General features: G+C 39.1%; 1 protein-coding gene across 2 annotated transcripts in view; it reads right to left on the reverse strand.

Annotated features, from left to right (window-relative positions):
* LOC126368621 (protein singed) overlaps positions 1-19,127 on the reverse strand; it is a 78,828-nt gene that overhangs the window by 15,011 nt on the left and 44,690 nt on the right. For both annotated transcript variants that reach the window (XM_050012688.1, XM_050012689.1), the window contains exons 4-7: positions 8,557-8,704; positions 6,726-6,911; positions 2,094-2,218; positions 1,600-1,703 (exon numbers count right to left, since the gene is read on the reverse strand). In XM_050012688.1, coding sequence (XP_049868645.1) covers positions 1,600-1,703; positions 2,094-2,218; positions 6,726-6,911; positions 8,557-8,704 — 563 coding nt within the window. The remainder of the gene's footprint in view (positions 1-1,599; positions 1,704-2,093; positions 2,219-6,725; positions 6,912-8,556; positions 8,705-19,127) is intronic.

The raw sequence follows: 19,127 nt of genomic DNA on the forward strand, positions 1-19,127 counted from the left end.
CTTGATGACGCGTCTTATTGTAGTTATGCCTGAGATGGCATTAACTTCTTGGCCAGAAAGATCGACCTTATCAGTTAGAAATAATGATTATAATTAATTCTATACAAAACTGAAAATACTGACAGTGCGTACGATTCAGAAAAAATCGAATATGCTTTCTGTTTTAAAAGGAAGTGATGAGGAAGTAGAGAAGCAATCAAAGTGTAGGAAACACAATCAATTAGCGCCCATGTGGTGCGTCATTAACTTTCGCTGCGCAAGCGCACCTGCGTTCCTACTTTATGATTGCAGGTTATCTGCCCACGAGACACGGAAAAGTGAAAAACGCCATTAATTAAGTTTTTCACACAAATACCTGAGTAATCTGTGGTAGCAATTATATACGTAGCTATCATTTTTCTTTGGAATGTTGTCGGTCAGTGGGTAGGGGGTTTATGTATTATTAATAGTTATTCTGAATCTTCATCATTCTCCTGTCCTTATCCCACTCTATGTGAGGTCGGCATAACGTGTAGGTATTCGTCTTCCATTTATTTCTGTCAATCGCCATCTCAGTACAGTACTCACACCTTTCCCACACATAATCTTCTTAAGATGAATACATTAATCCTATAACAAGCATATTTCAATATGAGTCGCAGTCTCATAGCGTCATGTCGTGTATCGCGTGACCGCCCGCAGTTCCTGTGGTAAGAATACTTAAACTAAACATAACCATAGAGAAAAGAGTTTTATATAAGTCACCGTCACCGCTTTCTCTCTGGCAAGTCACCAAAGAATGGATATGAACCATCATCATCTTCGCCTTAGCATTATCCCGTTTTTCACAGGGTCCGCTTACCTAACCTGAAGATTTGACAGGTCCGGTTTATTACAGAAGCGACTGCCTGTCTGATCTTCCAACCCGCGAATGGAAAACAGCCCAATACAGGTTAGGTCCAATACCTCCGAAAATGCATTTCTCGGGAATGTGTGTTTTCTCACGTGATAATCATTTATGATCCAAACACGAATTCGACAATCATTGGTGCACATCCCTGGTGCGCAGGGTGCGGGCCAGCCCCAGCAGGGTCCTGAGCGTGTGTGCGAGTAGATTTGACTGTCAAGTACATACGCCATTGTTGTATGATGCATTTACTGACTAACAAAAGCCACTAATAATCTGACATTTTATTTTAATTAAATTGTAATTTATTTTAAAATTTAAATTATTATTTATTTTTCGTTCGTGTTTGTTTTATAATAATTATGTAATTTTAATTTTATTGTATTTTAGTTTTATTATTTTTAGCAGTGTGTAAGTAATGTAATATGGACTATCATGTCTGAAATAAATGTTTTTTATTTATTTTATTTATTTATTGGACATGAACAATCATGATCATGATTTTATCTATGAAGAAAGCATTAGAAATACAATTTGTCACTTATAAATTAAAATTACGAATAATTAAAAACATTTTAAATTATTACACAAACACTGCAGGTCAGTCTAAAATACCGCTCCCTCTCGTACCGTCGTAAGGAAACCAGTCTATCTATCTGTCTGTCTGTCTATTTTATCTATCTATGTTAACAAGAAGACGTGTTCGTACTTACCCTGTTTGACGGAGACGTATTTCTCGTTGAGCGCGGCCACGAACGCGGCCTGCGGCAGGCTGTCCTCCAGCGAGAACAACTCGTCCCGCGTCACCGCCGTCGACCTGATAACACACAGACATAAGTCCATCTACAGACACAGCTACAGACGACAGCAGTGTGGTTATTTAGATAATTGCTCATGTACTCGAACGACGAACGAATTTGTCAGTTTTTCATTAAACGTTTTGCTCCTTAAGACTTTCTGATAGGGAGGGATTACGCCCCTCATACAATATTCCGCATTCTAATATTGCCGTATTCGTTCATAATCTGTCCGATACGTTCAACTATAGGAACTTCCCTGTCTATAAAGGAAGTAAGAAATCGGCAATAATGCCACGCGGATAGTGAATTCAACCAACATTGTCATTAAGTGTGTGATTGAAATAGGATATACATTTTTTCGCCATTATTGCCATCAATGATACCAATATAGGTAACAAGGTACTGACCTGGTCTTGAGCACGGCCTTGGAGCCGATGGGCGCGAGGTACGCGCCGCTGGCGTCGCGCAGCGCCAGTGCGCCTGCGTGGTACTCCGCACTGAACAGGCACGCCGAAGTACAGGTATCCAGCAACTGGTGAACATGAGGATATTATTAGTGTATCATTTCAAAGCGTCATGAACATGGAAGATAAAATGACACAGAAACTTAACTAAGAACCCTATACCAGTAGTACGTCTAAGCTAACAACAACATACCATCAATCAATCAATTTCAATTTTTACACATTTCCTCGCCTTATGGTTGTCTGGGAGAAATCTCTTTAAGCGATAAGGCCGCCATTTATCACGTACCTAGTTAAAGAGTCTTTTGTAAATATTTGTTTTATTTTAATGCAATAAATTATATTTGTATTTTGTATAGCTTCACGCCTATGTCTCGGTGAAGACATCACAAAAATTACTTTGTGGTCCCTGATTTGGTTAGGACATTACAGGCTGATCACCTGATTGTCCGAAAGTAAGATGATCCGTGCTTCAGAAGGCACGTTAAACGTGCCTTCCGAAGCACCTGTAATGTCCTAACCAAACTAGGGATCACAAAGTGATTTTTGTGATATGTCCCCACGGGGATTCGAACCCGGGACCTCCGCATCGTGAGCTTAACACTCAACCACTGGACCACGGGGGCTCACACTACCTACAATAAACATCTACACTTAACCCGTCATTTACGACATGATAATCATAATAAGCCGACAGTTTTTCTGGTACGCGACAATAACAGGTGTGCGCATGCGATCACAATCACGTCACGGGCCAGGCGGTGTCAAGCGGTGATTTGTCGCCAGCGCCCTGCGTATGAGAACGCGCGGATGATTGTATGGTAAGCGTGTAATGTGCGCCTTATTGTTTGGTAATCTCATTTTTGTAATGGAGTTGTTAATGAATAATCAACGGGATTATAGTCTCACGGTATACTGCCATAGGCCTGAGGCACACCCCGGACACTTCAGACAACCTCGTTTTACACAGACACTACACATTGACATTATCGTACACGCGCATCTGTGTGTGTGACGTCTGACACCATACTATTCAAGTGTAAATACTGGGGGGGGGGGGAGATATAAGACTTCTACATACATACATAAACTCACGCCTATTTCCCACCGGGTAAGCAGAGACAAAAATTCAAAAAAAATTCAAAAATATTTATTTTTCTAAATTGGCTTACAAAGTTAGCGCTTTTTGAACGTCAAACATAATTAAATTACATATTATGTACCTAACTAGCTGTAAAACTACTACCACATCGGAATCTGTAACGCTGAGGGAAAGACGTGGCCAGAAAACCTCCCAGCACAGGGCCCTAGTCCTACTGTTTCATGTTTTCCTTTCTTTTCTTTTAATCCAGTTTGTATTAGACTATAGAATTCCATTTGCTTCGATCCTGACACACTTCTCTTGCTTCCTCTACATTCATCAATCGCTTCATACACGCACGCCGGTTCAGAGTAGATAGTATTAAACACTAAAACTAAGACTTCTAAATCAAATGATATTTAAATTATATTGTTTTTCATTCATTTCGGGTTAACAATAGTTTGTAATACTTTGAAAACTTACAAACTGATTATCGAGAAGAATTACGTTAGGTCACATACCTCCGAAACGCGTATCCCGTGAATGTGAGTTTCCTCACAGTGTATTTCTTCACCGTACGTGATAATCATTTACGATCCATATTTTCTAATGTCAAATATGTCCCTGTAGGGCCATGCGCAACAAGATAAAATTTTGTCACGGTCATTTTATCGCTTCTGACGACATAATTATGTCGTTTTGTCGATTCGTGCTTATATGTGAACCCAAATAAGACATGTCATACTTTTAAAATACGAACAAAATCATGTGACGTGTTAGGGAAAAAACAAACTTATCGATTTCAACTTTATTGAATCGCTCAATAAAGTCGTTGGTCCCGGCTGCATTAGCAGTCGTTAATAACCACCAATCCGCACTGGGCCCGCGTGATGGTTTAAGGCCCGATCTCCCTATCCATCCATAGGGAAGGCCCGTGCCCCAGCAGTGGGGACGTTAATGGGCTGATGATGATGAATCGTTGGATAATTTTATCACGCTGCGCGTGTTAGCCCTGCTGCTCACCCCGATAACTATTACAGGCGTGAGTGTACATCCGTCTACAGGTAGTGGTATTTTTTATATCATGTAATGTTTAATGGTAATTTGTCGTCATTCCGTTGCGTATGGGAACCTCAGGCAACGGTTGTATGGTAACTGGGTGGTAAGTAAAGTGGGTAGTACCGCGTTGTTGTATTGTTCATAATCTCATTTCTATGAAGGTAATTGTATGCAGTGTGAATAGTTAGTGGTGAGACTTGTTCTTCTTCTATCGTGTGTGTGGGCTGATGAGGTCGATAATCCACCTCACAACCTCAACCTCTGGGTTACTATTGAGCCGCCAAAGGCCCCTGACATGACTCATGTAACGATTACGTACATACATCAGTAAGTAGTAACCGGGACCAACGGTTTAACGTGCCTTCCGAAACGCGGGTCATCTTACTTTCGGATAATCAAATAATCAGTTTGTAATGTCCTAACCAAACTAGAGATCACAAAGTGATTTTTGTGATATGTCCCCACCGGGATTCGAACCCGGGACCTCCATATCGTGAGCCCAACGCTCAACCAATGGCACTTTAAAACGTGTATTATACAGTTTCAATATAAAATTCAATTAAAATTAAACTCGTGTTTTGTTGAACAAAACATCGGAAGTGTTTCTATGAGAAATTTTCTAGGTACTAGAATGATTAGAATTATTATTACAATAAAATTATTTATTTATTTAGGTGCTTATCATTCCGAAAATGTTGCAAAAACCGACAGAGGGATCGTCTCGATATTGTATGTCTGTAAATTGCAAGCAATCCATAAGTACAATCTTCCTTCGCTGAGTGGATATTCAAATCTTTACGGAATCTTTCAAATATCCGCGAAACCCTAACATTACATTTCATTGATCCTTTTCTTAAAACGACTCCGCAGAACCTTCACCTTTGACCTCACGAGGTCGACAACTCCTGGAAAGATTTGACCTCTACCAGGAAAACGCAAGGGCACCACTCACACCTTACCTACCCTTGTAAACCCACCCCCCATTTCGTGACCCAACGCCGATGTCTCACCATTTAATATTCGCAATACGAATTCAAAAATTAACAATAGTACGAGTATATTTGCATGCTATTGTTGATAGCTGATAAGGAGGAACAGAAGTTCCTCTTCCATAGAAATGTACATTCATGTATTAATTTACCCTTATCAAAGGCAAATAAAGAGTATTTCTATAGCGAACGCATTTAATGAACTGAGAAAAATAATCCGATTTTTTTATTTTATTTTATTTGAAAGCTTTCAACCATGGTAAGACAAAAGTAACTTCGTTAGGGTTTTGTATAATAATGTGGCGTAGGTATTTATTGCAGTCTAAGATTACTTTTACTATGAAAGCTTATAAGTATATAAAGCGAAGGTTGTTGGTAGGACTAGCAGAGGAAGACCTAGAAGGACGTACATTGACCAAATTGGGGATGTCCTTAAACTAGGTTTAACACGATATACCTACTCTGAACCGGCGTGCGCGTGCGAGTAGGAAACAAAAGAAGTATGTGAGAATCGAAGCAAATGCAATTCCACAGTCAATTGCGTGAGTTTATAAATGGTATGTAAGATTTCTTACAGATTAGGATTTTCATCATTGTTCCTTAAATATTCATTCATCTCTCGTTGCTCTGCCCGCCCCGCTACAGTTCCGGTCCCACGTCGCGACCTTCACGCGGTTCCCACGTGATGTTCCCGGCACAACACTTGGCCGCCATTGTTTGCTAAACACACCTCATTCCGATACCGCGACACTCGATACCGTGAGGAAGCGATACGTCGTCACGATGTGAATCATATTATTATTATTTATTTAGGGTTTATATCCCTTTCTAGGAGAGTACAGTATACGTTATGTGAGAAGCTGCAGTAGTTTTAGGCGGATTCCTTATGTAAAAAATGACGATTCAAAATGTAACTATGTTACCTATTGAATAGTTTTTTCTTTTTTTAAATTTGAATTTGAGTAGGACGTAAGCGTTTCAAAGTACATTTTATAGTGTATCAGTTTGTGAACCTTTGTTCATTTCATTTGGATAAGGACGGGGAACAAGAGCGCGATCGTTCTTGCGCAGTCGCAGCCGTCGACAAAACAAACTAAATCTAACTAAATCTAACGTAAACAGGCTAAATCTTCTCTTCTATCATGTGGGTTTGTGAGGTGGACTACCAACCTTATCAACTATGGCATCAGGGTCATTATTGAGCCGCCAAAGGCCTCTGTAACCGGCACCAATGGTTTAACGTGCCTTCCGAAGCAGCTCAGATCATCTTAAGGACATTCCGATCATCAACCAGTAATGTCTTAACCAAACTGGGGATCACCAAGTGGTTTTTGTGATATGTTCCTACCGGGATTCGAACCCGGAGTCTCCGGATCGTGAACCCAATGCTCTACGACTGGACCACGGAGGCCGTGCGCTGATAGACTGAATATGATAAAGTGTCACCTTCCCGCCGGCGCTGAGGTACTTGTTGTTGCAGGTGTGCAGCGCGTACTTTCCGCCCTCGTCTGCGCGGAACTCGAGCGTGAACAGCGTGTCCTCGCCCCACGGCACGTTGGCGTCCACGTGGATCTCGTCCAGCGACTCCGACAGGTGCGCGAAACGCTTGCGCCCGATCGAACGCAGGTTCACCTGGGGAAACAGGGGTGGGGTTAGACTATACGTACAGAATCAGAATCATTCATTCAACGTAATTATCATTGATAAACTTGTTGAAGGTCAATGTAACATTTTTGAATTTACGTCATTTCGCAAGGTGTTAAGGCTGAGGACATTTGCTTTCTTAGATGAATTGCTTCGATGTGGCCATTTTAACCCCCCTGTTGGTAATACAAGAGTCAGCATTACAACATTTACAACCGACCCGAGAAGGTACAGCAATATTACCGTGGTTGATACTTGATAATAACATAAAGTAACAGATGTGTGACTCGTTGGCATTTGAATAACGGCAACCTTATGTTCGTTGTAGACTAAACAAAATATCAACACAGTTGAAATATCAAGTTTTAATCGAGTAGATCGTGAGGAAGCCATAACACCAGTGTCGTTGAACGGTGACTTGCTGGCAGACGGTAGATGTGTTTATCAGTAGTCTACAGCGGCTAGAAGCTATACGTCACGGATTCAATCTCTGAGCTGTATCGATTAGGCTAGGGTTGGTACAACGATGTTAAAGCATGTATGAATTTCCTGAGGCAATAATAATAACCAATGATAAGCATAGGTACAATACTGCAAACCGTCGCCTTATAGTGAAAAACACGCAATGACGCAAGCGCTTTTTTGAAAAATCACATTCTGAAGTGTTTTTCTTCAGCAAAGCCTCGATTTCTTTCAATTAATTTGTATCCTCGTAAAAATTGAGTCCACAATTATTTACCCAGATTAAAAATAGCTTGTCTATAGCGAGGTTTTACTGTGTTTATTTATTTATTAGGTTTGCCAACAGACAAAAACACTTTTACATGTAACTTAACCTATTTACAAATACTGGACTAGTGCTCGTCCACAAAGCGATAAGGCAATTCAAAATTATTATTCTTTCCTGCGAATTTTTTTTCTACAATAAACTTCATTACTCTGAATACTGTAATTGTCTGCTAACCCTATTCGGATCTCGGACAGATATCTGCCATGTCATGTGTAGCAGCCATTACAGCGGAACTATTTCATAGAAAGAAACTCCCACGCATGCTTCGCGAGATGCGTCGGCGTTGCTAATTGGGGATTTGTATCACAAGACAAGCACAACACTGTAGACAGATGATTGATTGGAGCTCGTGACTTGATTTAAATGGGGAAAATGTCAAGAATTTTCTCGATGTTCGTGGAACGTGCTTGGTATGATAAACAGGGAAACGTAAGATGAATAAGAAGGCTTCCCGCCAAGACCGCGTATCTTGAAGCTTTTCCAAATCCAAAGTTATAAGAACAAGAATGATTATTTCTCAGAGCAGCGTGGTGGAGTATACTCCATACCCCCACCGGTTGGTTGAGTGGACACCTGTGCCTAGCAGTGGGACGTTTTACGATATTTATGTAATTGTGATTACCACTACATTTACTACATTTACATGGATTGAGTTGATTCTGGGGCCTGTGTGTGCATATAAAAAAAGTAAGTTAGCAATGTCAACAAATGTCACTTAATATTGCTTTTTTGGGTGAATGGCTGCAATGTGGCCATTTTAACACCCCTGAACGTGGTTCTCCAGTGCTGCGCGGGGATTGACTGGTCGTGTTTGGCTCTCCAACCTGATGATGATGACGTTACCTGCGGCCTGGCGGCGAGGTGCACGTGCCACAGCTCGGCGTCTCCCGGCACCTTGGCGGTGCAGGTCAGCTTGTCCGAGCTGGAGCCCAGGAAGTAGCCTCGCTCCACGTTGCGGAGCGCCCAGCGACCGCTGCCGTCATCAGATACGCTGCATGCAAGAAGGAATGATTAGGTGCTGCTGAACTATAGATAATAACTTTTTGGAACTGGTGAACTTATACCATAACCAACATAAGCTCACATATCCCAATTGGGGTAGTCAGAGGTACATCCATCGCAAGATGAACTAAGTACCCACACCTCACCGAGCTTTCTGTTAGATCAACGTGATAAGTAAGCTTATAAATGGAACTAATTAATACTTGTCTGGGTTGTGTAGGTGCCCAGCAATTCTACGTAAGCACCTTCTAGGGTCACGGGCTACTGGCGTACCAGCGGCTATGAGCTGACTCGCCAATATATTAAGAAAATCGATGGTACAAAATTACCTCCAGTAATAGGGGTATAAAGGCAAAGTTTAAGGCTTGTATCAAAAGCGTTACACAGACAGAGTTACATGGACAAAATAATTAATCAGTTACATGGTTACAGAAGTTGAGGCATACCACATAAAAGACAGCGTGACAACCTCAATGCTTATCGGAGGCAAGAGGAGGCTTTTGCCCAGCATTGGGATCGAATAGCCTAGATAAAACAACAAGCAACTGCAACTTCTGTTTTATATTTAAATCACCTGCTACCTATGATATGGGCGGCGCCCTGGACCGTGCGTGTATGAAACGATTGATGAATGTGGAGGACGCAAGAGAAGTGTGTCAGGATCGGAGAAAATGGAATTCCGTAGTCTCGGCAAGTAAGCACCCCGGTGGGAAATAGACGTTAGTTTATATGTGTATGTAAGTATGTATCCTACCTTTCATATACCTATGTATACGTAACGTAACTAAAAGTATTACAAGGCGCCTAATTAGTATGATCGACGACTATAAACTACAGACGAGTAATAAAGTTGTATTATGTTTATTGCCGCTGTAAAAACAGCCCTTAGCGTTATCCCGCGGCCCATCGGCTCCCATACATATTTATACCAGCACAAAAACTCCCCTTTCGGTTGCGAATTCTTTACTGTAATTAACATTGTAATACAAATGAGGAATGAACTCTTCGAATGTTAAGCAAATGTCTTCAAACGGATTATACTCATACAATGGCCCTGCATACACCTCTTAATTTTACTTGTAAGTTATACCTGCGATCTTTTTATTCGCCGAAAAGGAAAGAGACGGATGACTGACAGTCGTAAATTTTAGGAAGAATGAGTAAATGAATGAATAACCCGGACAAATCAAAAAGTATCTCGCTGGCATGCAAACCGTTTGACGTGTGCTGTTAACTTAATTGTTTTAGATTTCTGCTTAAAATTGACGTTTTCCATCCTTACTTGGTTGACATACCACTAATCCGCACCAAGCGCTTCGCTTCATCCTTCATAACGCGCACAGCCAAGGAATGGAATGGGCTGCCGGCGTCGGTGTTTCCTGACTCTTATAACCTGGGGTCCTTTAAATCACGGGTGAATAGGCATTTTCTGGGTAAGCTCGTTCCAACGTCGATTTCTTCTTCTTGTGGAAGAACGAAGTTAAGGTGATTCGTTTTCGATACAAAAGTTGATGCAGTGCTACAGGAAAACGGATAGAGGAATATTGTTATAAAACCGATAAATAGTAATATTTTGGTGTATTATTTTCGCAAACTAACAAAAATTTAGGGTCCGAATACGAGAAGTACCATATTTCAGACCCTCAATTTTGATCAATTCTACATTTGTAGTGGTACAGATTACAGTGTATTTGCTGAGCGTGTAGTGGTGTCAATGTTAGTTTGTGTGCGTGATAGTTTTTTTTTTTTTCTAAAGGCTTTGACTACTTGACAAGTGTAATAGAATGTCAGTGACAATTTATAAAGAGATTTTGTATGAAGAGAATAAATATAAATAAAAAACTAAAAATACTACAATCTGAGAAAAGGAATATTGGAAAAATATTTTTGTAATAACGTATATTATTTAAACATTTTTAAATAATGGGTAAATACCGTGTTTTAAAAGAGGACATATATTATAATAAAAAATCAATACATAAAATGAAATGGCTGTATGGGCATAGTTCCCTTTGCCTTACCCTTCGGGGAAAACCAAATCAAAAAAGAAGTTGTTGCATTTGCCGGCCTAAATAGTAGTCATTTATAATTAATTGTTTTTCCATCCAACATACAGATTTATTTGTATTCTCTTTGCCGCGGACTTTTTGGTGGGACCGGGAACGGGAAGGTTGCTTTCTTCATTGAATAATCTAAATAATCAATACGAAGTGGTGTTTTGTGGTTAATGATCACATTAGTCGGAAAACATTCCCGATAGTATTATTAAATCGGAATATTCAATAAACAAAGTGTACCTATCTATTTTCGCTTTGCGCCAACAAGCCGCTTACTTCGTTTGGGGTTCGGAGTAGGAGTCTGCTCCGAGGGTGGGGGCTTAGGTTTCATCATTTCATTAATCATCATCAAGAAAAAAAAACACAAGACATGGCTGTATGGGCATAGTTTGCCTTGCCCTTTGGGAAAAAAAATAAGATAAATTTTGAAATTCTTATGTATAATATTTTTTTTTTTTAATTTTTGGCCTGGTTACATAGTCTTATGTATAATAAACAAACATCACAGATATCATGACAGATCTAAAACTAAATAAAATCTTTTTTCTTTTTTCTATTTGACTTATTTATGAATTTTAATCAAGAAAACGTGATAATAAGTTCGACAGCAACCAGTTCAGGTCCCCGAAACAGCCCATTTCAGGCCGCGTATATATGGAAATACTACTTCAATACGTCCCAGCCTCGTCTTTTTTTAACGTCCTCGTTATAAAAAGACGTCCTAACCTGAACTAACTAACCTAACAATAAACACCACGCGTAAATATATGTCCAGAAATGCGCTGTGAGTCGTCTGGACTGGGCGCGAAAACAACATAGAATTCGATTAGGTGCTAAGTGTCCCGCATGCTATCACCAGCTGTCACTGACATACGTATGAAGTCCCGCGGATTTTATTGGAACTAAATGACAAGTCATAATAATTATATGCGGATACTGCGACATCAGCGCCGTGCTTGCGGGACGTCCTGAAGCGCTATTACATCTTTCAAACGCGATGAGACAAAGTTTGAACCTACGCAATTTAGGAAAAATCTACCTTATTATTACTGTACTGTGATCGTTATTTGTAAAATCATACAATACATATACACAATTCTTTATACACAATATAATTATTATGACATATTGTGGACTTTTCAGTAGACCTACAAAAAAGGAACAATTCAACCATACGTTGTTTTGTTATATCTCAATGGGCTCAGGCAGCGTTTTCGCCGAAAGCTCCAAGTCGGCTATATTTGTAACGATAATTATGTTTGACATTCATCATCATTTTTGAACCATTTTATACAAAAAAAAAATACTTGTATAAATTATAAACCCTAAAGCACGCCCATGAATCACTCTACTCATTGGTGAAAACCGTATGAAAATCCGTTCAGTAGTTTTTTAGTTAGTCGCATGTTCACTGATGCGATTAATGCCTGTTAGAATTTTACAAAATAAAAAATACGGAAATTACGGAAGGTACTTTAGTGCAAAGTAAATTATTGTATACTTAATTATAATATTATTGGTAAAAGTGATACTTTTTGAAAATTCCGTAACAAATAGACGGGTTCGCCAAATTCAATTGTAAAAAAAAAATACAAAAAGTAAAAACAATTAAAACATGCAGTCGGGTTTGAACCGTGAACCTTAAGAATGGCGGCTACTGCTTTACCAAATGCGCCATTTAGAAGTTAGAAGTAGACTTCAAATTATGCATCTCTTTTAATAGCTAACCTAGTTCGCATGTGTGTGTGACAGCTTCGTGTTTGTACACAAATTGAAATGACACCAACTTTTGATGCAATGTTTCAATATGATATCTTCAGTAAATACTTCAAAATTGTAGCTTAACTTAAAAATAATGTATGTAAGATTTCGCCACCTAACATTTCACTGGGTCAGAACTCAACACTAAACGAATAAATGGAAAAAAATACGAAAACTGCAGAAGTAACGCCATCTACTGACGCAGCGTTACCTAGCTGACTGAAACACATCACCTCCCATCTTAATAAATAATAAAAATAACGTAGGTATGATCCATAACTTTTATCCCTGTCGATTACCCGTCCCTTTCCTTTTCGGCGGATAAGAAAATGACAGGTATAACTTAAAATAAAATTAGATGGCGTCTGCAGGAATCAGCACCAATAGCCAATTTAATGCTAGAAACATGAAAGGCGAGCTTAGTTTTCAATGATGGAAATAATTTTCTTCCATGAAAAACATCTGGGGCCTGTTTAATAAAACTTACAATTGTAAATTACAATGACAATTTGATGTTCATTACGTAGCTAATATGAAACTGTAAAATATTCGTGATCACACACTCCGCAATGTACATCAAATTGTCATTGTAATTTACAATTGTAAGGTATATTAAACATGCCCCTGGTTGTCTAGACGAATAGCCCTGTTCGGAGGACGCGTGACTTACATTGTAATGTTACTGGTTCTTCTAATTCTTGGGGGAGGCCTATGCCCAGCAGTGGGCGTCGCACGGCTGATGATGATTATGTTACTGGTTCGACTCCCGGCTCAGGCTCTAAACCACTTTTTCGACTTTGCAGGTGTGAATTCATGTTTTGATCATTGATAATTGATATCACATGGTTTCACAGGATTTGTGGCCGGTAATGGGAAAGGCTCGCCCCTATTACATGAGACTTAGGGCGGTATTAATAAACTAACCTTCGAGACAAAGCTTCGAGACTGCTCTCAAGGTCGTGTCAATGTAACAGTTCTCATATAAAAACAGGGACTTGAGCATGGTCGTGAGGCAGTCTCAGCTGTGATTAGTTTATTAAAACCACCCATAAACGTAGATGGCGAGGAGTGGGTGTATGTATTATACACCTATGCCTAGCCCTTCGGGGATACAAGCGTGATGCTGTTATGTAGCTGAATATTTTATATCTACAGTTCCCCACTTATTCTTGGCAGAATCACAAAAGGACATTAACTTCTGAGCTGAATACAAAGTGTGTCATGCTTTGAGCCTATGAGCGATTATGATGGAGAGGAAGCTAAGCCTAGCTTGGCCTGAAAGATCCTGATTTATTACTCACTGTAGTGAATAAGATATGATCTATGCATTTCTTAGTTTTTGTCACTCAATATTCAATATTATTTATTTGCATACTATGATGGTGTACAAGTTGGTAAGTTACATATGAGTTTCATATCACAGACCTTTTCGGGCACAAAATATAAGTTTAAACGAGAGAAGGAAGCTTTTAAAATAGTATTATCATTAAGGTATTCACTAGTGCTGTTCTTTAATTTTTTAATAAAGATTTTGCCACTTTTTCTTCTTTTAATATGTTAGGCAGTTTATTATAAATTTTGATGGATATCACATATGGGCTAGAAGAATGAAGACCAGTCTAGATATAGGTAAATTTAATCTTTTTCCCTGATGCAATGTGTATTTTACAGGGATCTTCGCGGCGTTTAAAAAAAATCTTGGAATTTACGAACAAATTTACAAATTTCTAAAATATATAAAGAAGGAAGCGTAAAATATTTTATGATTTCGGAAGTGTGGTCGACAGATATGTACTTACTCAAAGTAAATCTGAAACAACACCTGCTAAGATAAATACTTACAATACAGACGAGGTCACTGACCCGAGCTAAGAACCTTGATTCACAGAAACACAGCAACTCTGTTACAATCCACTACTATTTGGATTGGAGCAAAAAACCGGACGTCTTTTGTTTGCCGATGAATGGACGCTGGGAAAGTATTCCACATAATGAAGACACAACACACTGCATGGAATGGACAGAGAACAGACACATCTATTTCATATCATATAAGTGCTAATTGAAATTGTTTTTTTTTTTTTTCAATCCATAACAGTCGCTATCGTTATGAAATAGCATCAAATACCACAAATCACAGACAGAAGAGGCAAGATGATTGGACACGTAGTTGGACACCTAATAAGACACGACAAATTTATTAAAAACATCATAGAAAGAAAGCTAGAAGGAAAGAGAGGAAGCGGAAGACCAAGATGAGCTTACATGGAACAGATTAAAGAAAAGGTTAACGTCGTGTCTTATAGGGAAGTCAAGGAATTGGCCTTTGATAGACTGGAATGGAAAATGCTACACCACCACAAATCATTTGGCGACAGGTTACCAGCCCTGTAAAGAAGACATATAGAAGTAGCGACCCAAGAAAGTGTGGATGGATTGTGTGAAGAAGAATATAGATGTGAATGGTACGGCGAAGACAACTGACAAAGATGAATAAAGGAGGAATACATGTTGTGCCGACCCACTTACAGAAGGATAAGTGCAGGAGGATGATAATTTCCATAATTCCATAAAGAGTTAACCCTACTTTTTAAACCCTAGCTTTAAAAGCTAGCGAGCCAACGCGGGCAATTACTGTGAGATAAAATATTTGAATCAGACGAAAGAACATCGTCATCCAATTTCAAAATTCGAACATGTATATTCTAAACTGATAAAAAATAAAAACAATGGTCCGCGCGTTGCCTTCACGAATCAAGTCTAAACTATGTTCGAGGGGGGTGAGGTAAACCTAGCTCAGACGCTGGTGGGGAGCGGAGAGTTGATGTTCTATACGTAGCTAAGTATACGCGTAGTATTATTCCTTATTCTATGGTTTTGGTCCCAATAGAGAAGAGAAATTGACGGCAAGATCGGACAATAGAATTGAACTGAGTCTGAACGATATGCAACAATGTCCACTTTGTGTTGTGGGAAGGAACTGGATTGTTGTACTCGTAAGATGTTGTTTGCGAAGTTTATGGTTGGTTGAACAGGAGTTTACCAACAATGAATAAAGAACGTCTGTTGTAAGCTAAAGTTTATTACTCCATTGATTTGGGAACTTTCAAGTCTTTTTCTGTGAATTTTTCTGAACATATACCTGCTTTGAAAACGAGCAAAATACGAAATGTAGGCTTCACTTATTTATACTTACAGGTCTTCCGTAAGACCAGAGCGGCCTGTGTCACGGCATCATGCTGAGGGATATACTTTTTTTTGGGCCCACCACGTTTTGATGTTAAGCGTTTGTGTATTGATTTTTTCTTGTTTAAGTTTGTATTGTAGCGTCCATGATAGTATTGAATTATATTTCTTTCAGTTAAAAGGTAAAATGTGCGATAGGATTAAAAAGGCCACATCGAAGAAATTCATCTAAATGTTGCTATTTGACATTTGCGCATGTAAAGATATGTGCGCAATGTCAACAAAAGTCAAATAGCAATTAGCAACATTGTTTTTTTAAATGAATTGCTTCAATATGGCCTTTTTAGCCCCCCGTTCGTATAACTTTTGCGCAAATAATCCAGATAAGAGGGAGACCAAACATAACTGACAACAATTACAAATCCTTCACACTTGTCTGATTCGAGCACCTTTACAAAGTAACCCCTGTTCAGTAATGATGCAGAACAAGTTATATAAAGGGCGCGACAACTCCCGATGTACCGTCACCGCGTGGCTTGCATTCTAATTATCCACCAGTTCCACCACACACTGTAAGTATGTGTGCTTATCTATTTAAAAGCATTGCACTACTGTGGTTTACACTAAATCTTGCAGTCGAAAACGTAACCGAGACGGGCTATATTTTGTAGTGTCTAGACCTGCTGTATAAGTCTGCATAAAATCTATAAATAACAAGTATCACGAATGTATCCTCGAAGGAATACACCCACTCGCCAGCTATATTTAAATCCAATACAATAGGGGGCGATCTATTATAAAATTTACCTTTGGCAAATAATTCAACTTTTACTTACCTTCTCTATTTATTTATCATAGAAAGGGAATGAGGAAGACCAAGAAGAGCTTACATGGAACAGATTAAAGAGAAGGCGAACGTCGTGTCTTATAGGGAAGTCAAAGAATTGGCCCTTAACAGACAAGAATGGAGAATGCTACACCGACAAGAGCGTGGCTTTTAAATCAATGAAGATGATGACTATATTGCAATGTGTTATTATGCCTGTTTCCCTTAATAAATGAAAAAAAAAACTTCTCTTTATTGCAACTTAATGTAACAGAACCTTCAGAAAAGGAATAGAATAGCCAAATAAACTCAATCTTTAGACAAGCGAAGCGCAGTGTCATCAACACTGGGAGCCCATCAGAACATTTAAATGTCACGACTCTGCGCCACGAGGCCGTTTGCATTAAATTGACATTAGGGTGCCATTGTGAAGACGTAGAGATGGCATTATCGTACCATGCGCGGTAATGTGATTGTGAAGTAAATGCCAGCATGACTAGTCGGTTCACGTGGCGAAATCTCAGGGTGAAATAGTCGGTTTTCGCTCAGAGTATAGAGTTTGAAGGAGATTGCCTTACAGTTAAACAAGCCTTTCTTTGAGTTGAAAGGTATTGATTTCTCTTGAAGTAAAAAAGTACCGACACACGGAACGGTTTGTTGTTTAAAACTGTACTTAATGTAACTTTTACTTATAAAGAGTACTTTTACATGTCATATCAATTATTTTAAGTAGCTTAATTACGATTATAATAACATTACCAATTCCCCTCAATCATCGGGGGTATGGAACATACTCCACCACGCTGCTCCACTGCGGGTTGGTAGAGGTGTTTTCGGCTAGTAGCCCGGGACCAAAGGCTTAAGTGCCTGCCGAAGCTCGGAATCGTCTTAGTTTTTCGAACAATCAGGTGGTTCAGCCTGCAATGTCCTTGCCAAAGAAAGGACAGTCTAACAAAGTGATTTCGACAATGTCCCCATCGGGAATCGAATCCAGACCTCCAGTATGACCTATCCCAAGCGTGCCTAGTTTAGTAACAAGGCGATAATAACTACACGATTTTAAATAACCACACCATATATCACATATCTTGGTGGTCTTTCATCGTCGAAGGTAAGGGCGCACTGGTCCTCATCCACTCCTCATCATGTCGTTAAGCTTCCCAAAAGTCTACTACATATATTGCTAAAATACCAACTCTACTTCCCACACGTTAAGGTTCATCGTTAATTAAGAACACAATTTCGGCACGCGCTCATTAGAATTCAGCACAGAACAAACTTCTAACCCCTTGTCTATATGCATAGTAAGTTGTTCGTCTAGGAAATACGATTATATTACCAAGGCATATAGACTACAGTTGAGTGTAAATTATGTATCACATTGGAAATGTTAAATTTAAAACCGTAGACAAGTTCTTTTACAAGTTTTTTTAGGTGAGTTGTTACAATTATAGTTGAATGGAATGTACTTCTTTATGTATTTTTATTTAATAAATAAATTTCAGAAGTTCTTTTTGAAAAACAATTATAAGCCAACAAAATTGTTCATATTAAATAAAGCAAAGCGAAAAGGCAACGTTGTAATAAAAGTTCGTCATTCTTGTAATGTACTATTGATATTGATTCTCATGGGAATAAGCATCTTGTAATTTTACTTATGTAGCTAACATGTATGAAGGTTACAATCTACAATGAATGTACTCTTTACGAAGAGTAAGTTCAAAGTATCTTACTGCTTTTCCAATAAGTTTACATGTTACGAATAACATCAATGAAAACACAGTTATTCAAGTAAATAAGTACTGCACTTTATGGCGCTGGCGTGCGATGCAGTATTTAGAGAACTTGTCCTGCGCTCTACCGTGCGCTATAGACCCCGAGTGTCTCCCCTCGCAACTTTGCACTTGTATAGGTGTTTGTGTGGGGACAATCGATATTTTTGGGGAAGTCGTGTGGCAGGTTACCGCGGGGCTTCGGCTCGAGTGCTACTTCAAATACTCCAATTATGGAAATTGTCATGTAAACATTTTTTTTATTAATGGTATAATGTGTGTGCCCATTGTTGATTTTGGTAGATGCCTACTTACTGCTTTACGCAAACTTTTATGTACATTTATTATCTCATTAGTAAGTTAAATATCCCTTCTTCTTCTATCGTGTGGGTTGTGAGGTGAATTAGCAACCTCATCAACCATGGTGTCAGGGTTATTACTGAGCCGCCAAAGGCTCCTGACATTACTACTTACGTACATCAGAAATTAGTAACCGGGATCAATAGCTTAACGTGCCTTCCGAAGCACGGATCATCTTACTTTTTAATATCCCTTAAAGACTATTACTGGACTCAGGTACCTAATGTCTTACGCTGTCACATCCTAGGGCGAAAACTTTTTGGTAATACAAAAGTTGGCAGATCTGGGATCTGTCTCTTATGTTTAGTATTATTCCTAACTTAATTATTTACTCAGCAGGATATTCCGTATTACCAGGGAAACATATTTCATGAGCTGATCGCCTCCAGTAAAATGGCCACATCGAAGCAATTCATCTAAGAAAGTAATATTGCTGTTTGACATTTGTTT

The sequence above is a fragment of the Pectinophora gossypiella genome, chromosome 8, assembly GCF_024362695.1.
Source record: "Pectinophora gossypiella chromosome 8, ilPecGoss1.1, whole genome shotgun sequence".
Taxonomy (NCBI): Eukaryota; Metazoa; Arthropoda; class Insecta; order Lepidoptera; family Gelechiidae; genus Pectinophora; species Pectinophora gossypiella.